Consider the following 15,498-nt stretch of genomic DNA (forward strand, 5'->3'; position numbering starts at 1 on the left):
TCTTGCCTTCTGCTAGCTTTTGCATTTATTTGCTCTTGCTTCTCTAGTTCTTTTAATTGTCAAGTTAGGGTGTCGATTTTAGATCTTTCCTGCTTTCTCTTGTGGGCAATTAGTACTATAAATTTCCCTCTACACACTGCTTTAAATGTGTCCCAGAGATTCTGGTACGTTGTGTGTTTGTTAGCATCAGTTTCAAAGAACATCTTTTATTTCTGCCTTCATTTCGTTATTTACCCAGTAGTCATTCAGGAGCAGGTTGTTCAGTTTCCATGTAGTTGTATGGTTTTGAGTCAATTTCTTAATCCTGAGTTCTAATTTGATTGCACTGTTGTCTGGGATACAGTTGGTTGTGATTTCTGTTCTTTTACATTTGCTGAGGAGTCCTTTACTTCCAATTATGTGGTTAATTTCAGAATAAGCACAACGTGGCGCTGAGAAGAATGTATATTCTGTTGATTTGCGGTGGAGAGTTCTGTAGATGTCTATTAGCTCCACTTGGTGCAGAGTTGAGTTCAATTCCTGGATATCCTTGTTAATCTTCTGTCTCGTTGATCTGTCTAATATTGACAGTGGGGTGTTAAATTCTCCCATTATTACTGTATGGGACTCTAAGTCCCTTTGTAGGTCTTTAAGGACTTGCTTTATGAATCTGGGTGCTCCAGTATTGGGTGCATTTATATTTAGGATAGTTAGCTTTTCTTGTTGAAATGATCCCTTTACCATTATGTAATGGCCTTCTTTCTCTCTTTTGATCTTTGTTGGTTTAAAGTCTGTTTCATCAGAGACTAGGATTGCAACTTCTGATTTTTTTTTTTGTTTTCCAATTGCTTGGCAGATCTTCCTCCAGCCCTTTATTTTGAGCCTATACTCTGCACATGAGATGGGTCTCCTGAATAGAGCACACTGATGGATCTTGACTCTCTATCCAATTTATCAGTCTGTGTCTTTTAATTGGGGCATTAAGCCCATTTACATTTAAGGGTAATATTGTTATGTGTGAATTTGATCCTGTCATTATGATGTTAGCTGGTTATTTTTCCCGTTAATTGATGCAGTTTCTTCATAGCACTGATAGTCTTCATAACTGGGCATGTTTTTACAGTGGCTGGTACCAGTTGCTCCTTTCCATGTTTAGTGCTCCCTTCAGGAGTTTTTGTAAGGCAGGCCTGGTGGTGACAAAGTCTCTCAGCATTTACTTGTCTGTAAATGATTTTATTTCCCTTCACTTATGAAGCTTAGTTTGGCTGGATATAAAATTCTGGGTTGAAAATTATTTTCTTTAAGAATGTTGAATATTGGCCCCCACTGTCTTCTGGCTTGTACGGTTTCTGTCAAGGGATCTGCTGTTAGTCTGATGAGCTTCCCTTTGTGGGTAACCTAACCTTTCTCTCTGGCTGCCCTTAATATTTTTTCCTTCATTTTAACCTTGGTGAATCTGACAATTATGTGTACTGGGGTTGCTCTTCTCGAGGAGTATCTTTGTGGTGTTCTCTGTATTTCTTGAATTTGAATGTTGGCCTGTCTTGCTAGGTTGGGAAAGTTCTCCTGGATAATATCCTGAAGAGTGTTTTCCAACTTGGTTCCATTCTCCCCATCACTTTCAGGTACACCAATCAAACTTTTCACATAGTCCCATATTTCTTGGAGGCTTTGTTCATTTCTTTTTACTCTTTTCTTCTCTAATCTTGTCTTCTCGCTTTATTTCATTAATTTGATCTTCAATCACTGATATCCTTTCTTCCACTGGATCAAATCGGCTATTGAAGCTTGTGCATGCATCACAAGGTTTTTGTGCCATGGTTTTCAGCTCCAACAGGTCATTTAAGGTCTTCTCTACAGTGTTTATTCTAGTTAGCCATTCATCTAACTTTTTTCAAGGTTTTTAGCTTCCTTGCAATGGGTTAGAACATCCTCCTCTAGCTCAAAGAAGTGTGTTATTATGGACCTTCTGAAACTTACTTCTGTCAACTCTTCAAAGTCATTCTCTATCCAGCTATGTTCCATTGCTGGCGAGGAGCTGCAATCCTTGGAGGAGAAGGGGCACTCTGGTTTTTAGAATTTTCAGCTTTTCTGCTCTGGTTTCTCCCCACCTTTGTGGTTTTATCTAGTGTGGTGACCTAGAGATGTGGTTTTGGTGTGGATGTCCTTCTTGTTGATTTTGATGCTATTCCTTTCTGTTTGTTAGTTTTCCTTCTAACAGTCAGGTCCCTCAGCTGCAGGTCTGTAGGAGTTTGCTGGAGGTCCACTCCAGACTGCTTGCCTGGGTATCACCAGCAGAGGCTGCAGAACAGCAAATATTGCAGAACAGCAAATATTGGTGCCTGGTCCTTCCTCGGGAAGCTTCGTCCCACAGGGGCACCTGCCTGTATGAGGTGTCTGTTGGCCCCTACTGGGAGGTGTCTCCCATTCAGGCTACACGGTGGTCAGGGACACACTTGAGGAGGCAGTCTGTCCTTTCTCAGAGCTCAAATGCTGTGCTGGGAGAACCAGTGCTCTCTTCAGAGCTGTCAGATAGGGACGTTTAAGCCTGCAGAAGTTTCTGCTGCCTTTTGTTCAGCAATGCCCTGCCCACAGAGGTGGAGTCTGTAGAGGCAGTAGGCCTTGCTGAGCTGCAGTGGGCTCTGCCCAGTTTGAGCTTCCCGGCCACTTTGTTTACCTACTGAAGCCTCAGCAATGGTGGACGCCCCTCCCTCTGCCAGGCTGCAGCCTCGCAGGTTGACCTCAGACTGCTGCGCTAGCAGTGAGCAAGGTTCTGTGGGAGTGGGACCCACTGAGCCAGACACGGGAGAGAATCTCCTGGTCTGCTGGTTGCTAAGACCATGGGGAAAAGCCCAGTATTTGGGCGGAGTGTCCCGTTTTTCCAGGTACAGTCTGTCATGGCTTCCCTTCGCTAGGAAAGGGAATCCCCCAACAAGAAGTGGGTCTTTAGGGCTTATTTCACATCACATCTGATAGGGCTCTGAGCATTCATTTAACTATATAATATATACCATTTGGCAAGATGTATATAAATGTTTATATAAACACTCTCCTATATACTTATATGATCAATACATGTATGCAAGCATATGCAAAATATCCTAATATTCTCCAGTTAAAGTTTCTATAAGTTCACAATTAACTTTCATTATTCTAAAAAATAAACAAGTATTAAGGAAGGCTTATTTATGATTTCCATAGGGACAATGAGTAACAAACAGGCCACCTTATCTTCTTTATTAAGTAACAGAGCAGTGTTTTCTTTACTCTTCTGGGTGTGCCTTCATCCAACCAGAAGCTTCCCCACTGACCCACACAGACTTCTTCAAGTAATCATTCCTTACCTTTGGTCCCAGGAACAGGAGGAGAAAGGAAAGGGGGAGGGAAAGACATCAACTCAATCACATGCAGTAGCTACATGTTTTAAAAAAATATTATATACTGTGAGGAAATTAACATAAAAAGCAAATGGCTCTTCTGACACCTTGCTGATCCACTGAAGACAAGAAAAGTAAAATTAAAGATGCTTACCTGCTGTTCCTGCATTCTAGCAGCACCAAGTTCTGAGAGAGACATGGTGAGCTTCTCTTGTTGTTCTGATAAATATTTCTGATACAGGCTTAGAAGTTCTTGGCATTCTCTATACTGTAGCTGAAGAGGTGAGGTTGCAAATTAAGGTGAAAAAATTGAAAAATTGATTCAAACTGCATCCATCAATGCTGCTTTTCATATTCCAATAAACAAAACCAGAAATGCAATCATATTTGGTGAGACAGTCATAAGCATACAGTCTTCAGATAAAAGTTGCATGTATTCCTCCCCCAAAATCATAAAACAATACTTCACAAAAAGAGTAGCAAAGAACATCCCATTTGAAAACAAATTTATTCCTTGATTCTTTAAATTTGAATAAAAACAAATGTAGATACATGCAAAGGAACCCCTACCTCAGACCATATTAAAAAAGCAAAACAAGCTGAAAATGTATCATTGATCTAAACATAAGAGTTAAAACTATAAAACTCTTAGCAGAAAATATAAAAGAACATCTTTGTGACCTTGGATTAGGTTATGATCACTTAAAAGCACAAGTAACCAAATTTAAAAAAAAAATAGATAAATTGGACTTCAAAATGTCAAATGACTGTGCTTCAAAGGGCATTATTTAAAAATTGAAAAAAACAACCCCCTGAGTGAGTGACTTGTATATTTGTAAAAGATACGGTAAAGAATTTGTGTCCAGAATATATAAACACCTTGTAAAACTAAACAATAAAAAGATAATGAGTACAATTTAAAAGTGGGCAAAGGCTTTGAATAGACGTTTCCCAAAACAAAATATGCAAATGGCCAAGAAGCGTAAGAAGAGATACTCAACATAGCCATCAGGGAAAAGTAAATAAAAAACACACTGAGATACAATTTTGCATTCACTAAAATGACCATAACCAAAAAGACTAACAAGCACTGGCAAGGATATGAAGAAACTGGAACCCTCCTAAATAACTAATGGGAACATAAGACTGCGCTGCCACTTTGGAAAATAAGTTAGCTGTTTCACAATGTTAGAGATTTTTTTGACATATGACCCAGCAATTCTACTCCTAGGTATATACTCAAGAGAAGTGAAAATATGTCCTGAAGAATATTAAATATATAAGCAAAGACAACTTTTTAAAGAACATATGTCCACACAAAAACTTGTATATACATATTCAACATGGCATTATTCCTATAGTAGAAGAGTAAAAACAATCTCAATGTCCACAGATAAATAAACAAAATGTGGAATATTTATAAATGGAATATTATTCAGCCATCAAAAAGCAATGAAGTACCGCTACAAGCTACAACACGGATGATCCTTGAAAATATTATGCTAAGTAAAAGAAGCTAGACAAAAAAGACCATATATTGCATGATTTCATTTGTATAAAATATTCAGAACAGGCAAATATATACAGACAGAAATAGATTAGTGGTTGCCAAGGGTTAGGGGAGAAGAAATGGAGAGCAACTGCAAACAGGTATGAATTTTGGTGGAAAGGTAATAAACACGTTCAGGAATTACAAAGTAGTTGTGTTTGCACATTTTTGGAATATACTCAAAACCATTTAATTATATAGTTCAAAAGAGTGAATTTTATTTTACATGAATTATACACAATAAAGTTATTTGAAAAAATCAGTATGGGGTACAAATAGTAACACTGTTCTGCTAAGAGTACTGACAATTTACACAGAAAGTTCCTAACTGTATTAAACATAAAGAGAGTATAATTTGATATTTTTTGTTAAGTTTTTCAGTTAAGTCAACATTTTATTAATAAAACCATCACCAGGAAATATTCTGAACCCATATCTCCCTACATTTTTTATAATTTTATAATTTGGTATAAAGAATATGGCAATTTAACCTGGGGTACCCTCTCTCACAACTCGTAAAACTTGCCAAGCGTTCAATATGAAAATACTGAATCAGAAAATGTCAGCTAACTTTGTAGACCAGTGCCTGGGAGACAAATAGTTCTACCCAAGAGAGAGTTCTGTTCCTTATTTTTCTTTGTGGTAATTTCCTCCCCAGGCTCTTTGTCCCTTCAGTACATTTTCAAATCTCCCCTTAACACTTACTTATGTATGCTGTTGGTATAAGAATTACTATCCAATGAGATTTATTCTGTATAAATACTTTTACAACAGGTCATCACAATTAAGGGTCGAAATATTATTTTTTAAATGTCAAAATGGTGTCTGGTTTCAGTATTTCTTAACATTTTCATAACCTAATCATTGCTTCTGGGCAGATTCTTGTGCTAATAACTTTTGCCAATCATGACTGCATAAATAACCAATTGCTTCATTGTTCTCATTATTAACCTTTCACAAAAAAGGAGCCAGAGGTAGATGATAGAAGAGGAGCTGGTTCACAGGGAAAGGACAGGTTACTAAGCTTAGATAATACAATAATTAGAAGAGCTTGTTGAATCCTTGGCATCTTAAATAACAATAGTATAAATGGTAGTCTAAATAGGTTTTCAGAGTCAATGTACATTAGACTAGGCTGGTTTTACATTTCCATGGAAAGCAAGCTCTAAAAGATAGGAATGATTTGTGGTGGTCCCAGGAGTCTCTGCCAGCTATTATGTATATAAAAGGAGATTTTTATTCTTGCTGTTACCATAGGCAGTAATTTTTATAGTAGGTGAACATATTAGTCTGGTCACAGAATATGAATTTTATTCTGGAAAAATCAAGCACAATTATATAGCTTAGGAGTAAAATGTCAGCATTTGAAACAAATTACAGGCAAATTCATTTACATACATGCTATGTGGGAGAATATGAAAACAGGTAGTCCTGCCTTTATCAATTTTTAATGTCTTTCTTGATATAGCAGATTTCAAAATACACCCTCCCCCACCTTCCCTTCCTTCCTAGCACAATGAGACTCAATCCTCCATCTGGAGAGAAAGATTTATGTTAGGAAAATGTGGACAAAATGCCTTCTCAATGATTTGGGGGGTACAGTGAAAAAGAAGACATATTTAACTCCATCCTGGCCAACTGACAGAAAAGGATGAACTAGATGTTGAAAACCAAACTTAAGGGAAAGTGTACAACAAACCATGACATGAATTTAAAACTCTGTAGTCTGCCTAACCACTGTTTAAGAAGTGGAAGACACAGCAGTCATTGCAACCTCTTCAAAGAAATAAGTCTTCATTAGGTAACACAAATAAATAAATAAATATAAATTAGTATTAAGCAAGATTATATCAAAACCTAACCATCAAATTAATTAGCTGAAATGGCTGTGGAAAATAATCATTTGGTAAAGCTTAAAATCTTAACACTAAAATGCATTAGATAAATAAGTAAAAGTAATGCTAAGAGCAGAATGAATAAGGGGATGAGTTAAAGAATAAAAACTGGGTGAGAGACAAATCACAAGTGGAGAGCGGAAGGGTCGGAGATAGGATATACTACTAGGAGGCTGCCAAAGTAAAGAAAGATTATTTTACCTGAAATAATTCCCCTGGCCTACCAGCGTTCACCCCCACTACTTCACCTCACCCTTGTCTCTGACACCTGGGATGCTTGGACTGGTACTTAGTAATCTTGATCAGACCTAATGTTTACAGAACTAATCTTTACAGAACTAAATGTAGAGAGGCCTCTGTGAAAAGACAAAAGGTGAATCATTAAATTAAAAGAAAAAAAAAAACATTCTCCTTTTTTGGAGCCAAGACTCCTTGGAAAAATGGTTGAACCCCATTTTGGGGTAGAGAAAGTATAAAGTAAACTTGGAACATATTGTTGTGCTGTAAAATGCTAGAAAGTGTTCAAAGACAAATAGATGAGGGCTTATCACAAGAGTAGGAGATAGCAACCAGGTGCAGTGGCTCACGTCTGTAATCCTAGCACCTTGGGAGGCCAAGGAGGGCGGATCACGAGGTCAAGAGATTGACACCATCCTGGTCAACATGATGAAACCCTGTCTCTACTAAAAATACAAAAATTAGCTGAGTATGGTGGCAGGCACCTGTCATCCCAGCGACTCGAGAGGCTGAGGCAGGAGAATCGCTTGAACCCGGGAGACGGAGGTTGCAGTGAGCTGAGATCACTCACTGCACTCCAGCCTGGCAACAGAGTGAGACTCCATCTCACAAAAAAAAAAAAAAAAACAAGACAGTGAAAATCAGCCAGATGTGGTGGTGGGTGCCTGTAATCGCAGCTACTCGGCAGGCTGAGGCAGGAGAATCGCTTGAACCCGGGAAGTGGAGGTTGCACTGAGCTGAGATCATGCCATTGCACTCCAGCCTGGGTGATGAGAAACTCCATCTCACAAAAAAAAAAAAAAAAAAAAAAGGAGATAGCCTAAAGGGGATGCCTATTAACCACATTTGGGAAAATTTGAGCACTGAAATAATCACTCTAATTAATAGAAAACTAAATAAATAAAAATCCACAACTTCGTAGTAATGCTGCAAAAGAAGAAAGGATGGATAAAAAAGCCAAGTCACACCTGTAATCCCAGCACTTGGGGAGGCCGAGGTGGGCAGATCACCTGAGATCAAGAGTTCCAGACCAGCCTGCCCAGCATGGCGAAACCCCATCTCTACTAAAAATACAAAAAATTAGCCAGGCATGGTGGCAGATGCCTGTAATCCCAGCTACTCAGGAGGCTGAGGCAAGACAATTGCTTGAACCCAGGAGGCGGAGGTTGCAGTGAGCTGAGATCGCAATACTGCACTTGAGCTTGGGCAACAAGACTGAAACTCTGTATCAAAAATAAAATAAAATAAAAATAAAAAAGTGAAGTCTTCCTTTACAGAAGAAAGCAAACTAATTAGAACAAACGGTCAAAATTTTAAATCATCATTTTAGAACCCCCAATGTAATAACTAATACAGGTAAGGATCATTAAAGGATACTAAAACCATTAGGTGAAAGGTTAATGAGTTAGATATTCTTAAGGAGTCATAATTACTTACAGCAAAGAACAAAATGTATCTTTCAACAGTACAATCTGGTGGTCAATACTCAAAGTAAATTAATTCAGGATCACTAATAAGTAGAAAAACAGAAATTATGTCCAATTGCAGGAAGTAGGCATCATCACTTATGTTTTAATCTGAACCTAATCAAATTTGTAAACCTAACTTCAACTTCACAGAATTTAGAAGGAATAAAGGAACAAATTAAATGATACTGTAAGAAACAATCACACAAATCCAGTATATGGGAGATTTTGCAAAGCACTTGGCCTGAACTCTTCAAAAGGTCAGTGTCATAGGGGAAAAGGTTTGGGGCAGGAGGCTTATTTTAGATTAAGAGACCAAAGACACAACCAAATGCAACCCATGAAGCATGACTGAATCCGCATTCAGGGAGAAAAACAGAAAAGACATTATTGGGACAACTAGAAAAATTAGAATATGGACTCAATTACAATATTATGGAATTACTACTAATTTTATCAGGTATCATAATCTGGTTTATAAAATAAAATGTTCTCAATTCTTATGAGACAAGTCTGAGGTAGTTAGGAGTTACATGTGACATTTGCCACTTCATTTAGTTCCGTATTAGATCAAAATTACTAAGTACCAGTCCAAGCATCCCCAGGTGTCAGAGACAAGTGGCATTTCCTATGACACACAGAAAAATAGGCAAATAAATTCTTATAAAATTTTATATCTGTAAGTAAATTTATAATTTATATAAATTTCTATTACATAGGTATATATTTCTATATTTATATAGATCTATATACATTTATATACATATATTCAGTTGTTGGCATTGGCTATATCTGCTTTGCCCCCTCTGGTGTGTATTTTTATATAAATATAGATATATTTATATATAATAAATATATTTATTTATATAGCATATAATATATTAAGTACATTATATTACAAATATAATAATTATATATTTATATACAATTATTTATAAATATTAAATATTTATATTATATATATACACACACACACACGAGAGGGGGCAAAGCAGATATAGCCAATGCCAACCACTGAAATCTATGTAGAAGGTACATAGTGTTTCAATGCCATATTGTCAACTATCTATATATCTGAAAGTTATCATAATAAAACATTGCAGGAAATGTGATTCTCTCTTTCTACTATTACTCAATCTCTTCTTGTCTTCCTACTTCTACCACAAGTTATCATGTGAGAAGCACAAACTTGGAGCATCAAGTCAGCCTCCTAAGAGTTCTCTACAATCAGGTGTCCTTAGTCAGTAAGTCAGGTGACAAACTGTTACTATGATCCAACGATATACTAACCAGAACTGTCCTTGGAGCCAGGAAGACGCACATACAAGACAGCAAAAAGGCCATGCAAAAAAGACCTGCCAAGCTTTCTTCCAGTCATTTAACAAATGCTTTCTGAATACAATGTAACAGGCATAAGATGTACAAAGGCAGTACTGTGGATTCAGTAAAAGCACAGACTTAGGTGTCAGCTCAACATTCTTGGCTCAAATCTTAACTCTGGTACTTAGCAACGATGTAACTTCTCTGACATCTTCATCTGGGGATAATATCTACCTCACCTCACAGGGCAACTGCAAATGTAAATGATATAAATAAACGAAGAACAGTTAGCACAGTGCAGGGCACAAAGTATATATTCAATACATTTTCTTTAAAAAAGGACATCAAGGCTTAGAGAGAGGGAGATATTTAAACAAATAAGGATAACATGTTCCAGGAGAAACATTTATACACTAGAGTACAATCAAGATTTTAAAAAGGTGGGGTGAGTAGTTCACTTTGACCACACTGGAGGGAAATTAGGAAAGGCTCCAGAGAACACGTGACATTGAAAACAAATTTTGGAAAAGGAGTATACAGATGTACCAGGTAGGCAGGGTGTGCATTACCCCTGGCTGAGAAATCACCAAGATCTAAGGAATGAAAAAAAGATCAATATGTACATTAAGAGAACTGAAAGAAGCATGGCATGGATGGTTAACTGGTCCTGAGTGGGACAGAATGAGTGAAGAGGCTACAGAGATCAACAGGGGCTGGATGTCAAATGTTACCCTAAGTTATTCAGATTTTATCTCTATTTAACTCATTGATGTCTTACAGCTAATTTGCATTTCATAAAGATACCTCTGGTAGGAGAGTAAAGGATGCATCAGAGGGCTGAAGACTAGAATCAAAGCAACCAATTAGAAAATCCCTATAGAAGTCTAAGCAAGAGATGAGAGGGGCATGAGCTGGAGTAACAATGGTAGAAAATAGGGGATGGGGGTTAAAAAGGGATATTTAAGGCAATGTCAGCTTACGAACTAGGTGACAAGATGTATGAGGAGATGTGTGATTCCATTTATAAGACAGAGAACGCAGAATAAAGAAAAGGTCTGGGGAGAGTGCAACTTTAGAACACAGAGTTAAAAATGCTCGGGAGAGTTTAGTGGAGGTAGCTAAGAGGGGACACTTGGATCCCTGGGCTTAAAATTCAGAAAAGAAGTCTGAGTAGAAATAGACATTTGGGAGTTAATCACTTTATATGTGGTGGCTAAAGACATGAGAGTGGGTAAAATTGTCCAGGGAATGTACAGATTTTGTTTGTTCATTTATTCACTCATTCATTCATTCTTTCATTCAACAAATAAGTCTATAAGGGCAGGAATTTTTGTTTTGTTTACCACTGAATTCCTTAGCCTACATAAGTGCTCAATAAATATTTATTGAATAATAAATATAATGAGTACATTAACATCTGAGACTGAATGAGATGCCAGACATACAATAATGAACAAGACTAACACTATCTCCTTTAGGGAGAAAGAATGGCAGGTAATCAAACACAAAGAAGAACAAATGAAGAGTAATGACAAGAACATTATGTAGTGTTGTAGGAACACTTTCTAAAAGGACCCAAATGGTCAAGGAGCCAGGGAAAGCCTCTTAGAGAAAGGAATGTTCCAACTGTGAGACGAGAAGGAGGCCAATGTAACAAGTAAAGGGCAGGTAGAGAAAAAAGATAAATAACAAAGATAAATAAAAAGATGAAGTCAACTGTGTCCAGTGTTGAAGAGCAGCCACCCCAGTTAAAGACTGAGTTGAGAAGCTACTGGTGACCCTTGCAGAACATCAATTTGACATTACTTTGTTGTCCATCATCTCCCCCGACTGTTTTGTTAGATGAGCAGTTAGGCTATTTTCTTGTCAGGGAGGGAAGCTTTACAAAAGAGAGAGATGTTTTATTCAGGATCATCCTCGGGTAAGAATCTGAGGTAAGGTCATCTGGCTCCAGCTGTAAAGCAATCCATTACTCACAGACTTTTGGGGAAATACAGAGCCCAAAGGTTTTCACTATGGCAGGTACTTCCTCTACTCTGAATGCCTACAAACCATACATTAAGATGGCATACATTCTAGGCATAACATTCTGCCTAGAATGTTTTGCCTGCCCCGAATCCTAGATTCCTACTTGTCCATTAAAACTTAATTTTTATGTCACCTCTTCCTCCAAGCTTTCACTGACCTCCCAGGCAGAGTTAAGCACCTTTATCATAGCAAATACCATAAAGTTAAAATTATTTGACTATATCACTATCACCTGAAGCAGACTATGTTTTCCTGGAAATCATAGTGTACTAATCTTGGTATCTCTTCAGCACATAGCAGGCACTTCAAAAATGTTAGAGGAATGAGTACAGAAATAAAAGCAAAGGAGCTCCTATCGAATTTTCATGTTGGTTTTGAGTTTGGAATGGAAACAAACTATAGATAGACAATGTGGCCTTTAACCTAGCCAAGAAGATGCTTAAAATATTGACTCATTAAAAACTAAAATTTTTTCTAACCTAGCAAGATTTTCCCATCTTAAATATGGTTTCTGATCATGTCAGATTCCTCACCTTACATTTTCTTTTCTCCCTTTTGAAAAAAAGAGTACACATTTTCTGATATAAAAATTGAGGTCCAAATTATATATCTAGTTTAGTACTCACTGATAAAATATGCAACTGAAAATGGATTGTTTGTAAAAAGAAAAACTGATTCCAAGATCAAGTGGTTCACAGAGCTAGGTAAGAATTTCACATAAATATTTACACCCGTTTATGAAGTTGTGATCTGTGCAGGAGTACCATCCACTAATACAAGTCTGAAATCTTCCATTTAATTAAAAGAAAAACTTATGGCAAATTTGGTGTATGACCATGTTATTTTTCAATTTCCTGGTAACAGTTATCCATTGGGGAGGGTAACAAAGCACAAAACAGCGGAAAACTCAATGCCCTGGACACTTAAAGAGGGAAACAAGACTCAAGAGACCCACTCATACTCTTCTAGACTGTAATTCATTCTGTTTGATCACCTGAACAAAAACATAAGCCATGAAAAGATAGCTAATTAGAGTAAACTAGCTCCTTGAGAGTTATCTAAGTCGCTACCTTGTTTATTGCAGAATTGCAAATCAAGATGGGGGGGGGTGGGGGCTGGTAGAAACACACTTGAAATTGAGATGCTTTACATTCTGTCTTTTTTTCAGGTCATCAGACCCTATGGATTTTAGAAACTACCTACACAATGGAGACCCAAGGTTTATTTCTCCAACTTTAAAGGTAAAGACACTTATTTAAATCCAGACATCCTAAACAGCAGGCTATCAATGTGCCAGATGGACCAGAACTTTGATTTCATGTTTTTATAGTTTCCTTTTCACAAAATAAGAGAATATATATTTTCAAGCATTCACTGTAGACATTAAAGACAAGGTTGAGAAAATATTTCTGTTGAAAACCATGCATTTTCTCTTGCTTCTAACATGCTTAAAAATTTATCTTTTGTTTAAAAGATCTGTTTCAGCTGGACCCAAAGGAGAAATATTCTCCCCATTTGGAAAGGCTCCTTTAAAGCAATTCAGCCTTTCATGAGTTACAATAACTACCTTAGAACTGTAGAAGAAAAAAAGCTGCTATCATACCTCTCCCCCAAGAAATTTCCTTATCAAGTGAACTGCATAACAATAACTAACACTTAAAAACTTCCAATTTCAGAAAGGGAAAATTCCTGACAATATAGACTATGGAAAATGGTCTGCACACTAAGCTCTCCAGACCCTGAAAGGCTGTTCAGTGAAGTTGTGTGAATAATGCTTTGTGAAGTATAGTGAAATATATCAGGCTGGGAACTACCAGTTTCAACCATGAGAAACAGTCATGTTGCAGAGGCTTACGCCTGTAATCCCAGCACTTTGGGAGGTTGAGGTGGGCGGATCAGCTGAGGTCGGAAGTTCAAGACCAACTTGACCAACATGGAAAAACCCCGTCTCTACTGAAAATACAAAATTAGCTAGGCATTGTGGTGCACGCCTGTAATCTGAGTTACTCAGGAGGCTAAGGCAGGAGAATCGCTTGAACCCAGGAGGTGGAGGTTGCAGGAGCTGAGATTGCAACATTGTACTCCAGCCTGGGGAACAGAGTGAGACTGTCTCAAAAAAAAAAAAGTGCAGTGGCTCACATCTGTAATCCCAGCACTTTGGGAGGCCAAGGCGGGCAGATCCCAAGGTCAGGAGATCAAGACCATCCTGGACAACATGGTGAAATTTCGTCTCTACTAAAAATACAAAAATTAGCCAGGCGTGGTGGCGCATGCCTGTAATCCCAGCGAGTCAGGAGGCTGAGGCAGGAGAATCACTTGAACCAAGGAGTTGCAGGTTGCAGTGAGCCGAGATCGTGCCACAGCACTCCAGCCTGGCGACAGAGCAAGACTGTCTCAAAAAAAAAAAAAAAAAAAAAGAGTCATGTCATTCTACTTCCCATCTTCAAACAGAAGAGATTTGTTCTTGCTATTAAATTAAAACATTTCATGAGTTATCAATTTCAATACATATTATACCTCTTTTTCTTCATACTCCTGCAAAAATAAAACTCTAAGCCCCTCAACTGACTGAATGAAGGCCGCTCTTGGCTGAGGGCATTCCAAAGTAAACCTGAAAAACAAGTTCAGTCCATGATGGGAAGGGGAAGTCAGCCATGCTTCATTATACCCTCATCCCTTTGGAATTCAGGCCCAATTGACCAATATTAACATTAAAACAGAGATTTCTAAGATTGGCAAAGCAGTCTCTTTGCAGCAATGAGATATCAAATTCCAACCTGACTCTAGTATGCATCATATGATAGATACCGGGCCCTGAAAAAATCAAAGTGTTTTACCCCAAAATATATTTCTTTGACTTATTTTGAAATGGTTCTACAAAGCTGTCTCTTGTGGGGAGAATCTACATTATGTTGAGAATCCCCTTCCCTTTCCCGTTCTTCTGTTCCTGAAGAGATTAGTTGTGAGTCTAGCACCTTTTAAACATTTGAATAGAAAACACTTGCCATCTATTGCTTCTAAGGGTGGCCACCTATGAGGTATAATAAAAACCTGCATAATAAAAACCTTGGTCTCCACAATCCCAGACACTTCTTTCTATTGATTCCTAGTCTTAAGATAATAACTCTTTTGACCAACTGCCAATCAGAAAATCCTTGAATCCACTTATGACCAAAAGCCTGAGTTGTCCCACCTTTCCAGACTGAATCAACTGGTACACTTTACATGTATTGATTTATGTGTATCAGTAAGTTGTCCCCCTAAAATGTATAAAATCAAGCTGTAACCCAACCACATTGGGCACATGTTCTCAGGACATCCTGGGGCTGTGTCACAGGCCTTGGTCACCCATATTTGGCACAGAATAAGCCTCTTTAAATGTTTTACAGAATTTGACTCTTTTCATCAACATTCCTATATTTGTCTCTTTGAACTATTTTATCTTACTGTGTAATACAATTCATTTCTGGTTTTTTTTTTTTTTGGAGCGAGAGTCTTGCTCTGTCACCCAGGATGGAATGCAGTGGCGTGATCTCGGCTCACTGCAACCTCCGCCTCCCAGGTTCAAGCGATTCTCCTGCTTCAGCCTCCTGAGTAGCTGGGATTACAGGCGCCTGACAATTCATTTCTTAGCAGAAATGTAAACC

At 37.8% G+C, this 15,498-nt stretch overlaps 1 protein-coding gene across 4 annotated transcripts in view; it reads right to left on the minus strand.

Annotated features, from left to right (window-relative positions):
* The window catches only part of KIAA1328 (KIAA1328 ortholog), a 415,804-nt gene that overhangs the window by 284,673 nt on the left and 115,633 nt on the right, over window positions 1-15,498 (minus strand). For 3 of the 4 annotated variants that reach the window (XM_026455159.1, XM_026455160.1, XM_026455161.2), the window contains exon 6: window positions 3,511-3,638. In XM_026455159.1, coding sequence (XP_026310944.1) covers window positions 3,511-3,638 — 128 coding nt within the window. Of the gene's footprint in view, window positions 1-2,647; window positions 3,324-3,510; window positions 3,639-15,498 lie in introns of those variants that run through there. The other variant, XM_026455158.1, reaches the window with a different exon arrangement.

Source organism: Piliocolobus tephrosceles, chromosome 18 (assembly GCF_002776525.5).
Source record: "Piliocolobus tephrosceles isolate RC106 chromosome 18, ASM277652v3, whole genome shotgun sequence".
In the NCBI taxonomy this organism is placed as follows: domain Eukaryota; kingdom Metazoa; phylum Chordata; class Mammalia; order Primates; family Cercopithecidae; genus Piliocolobus; species Piliocolobus tephrosceles.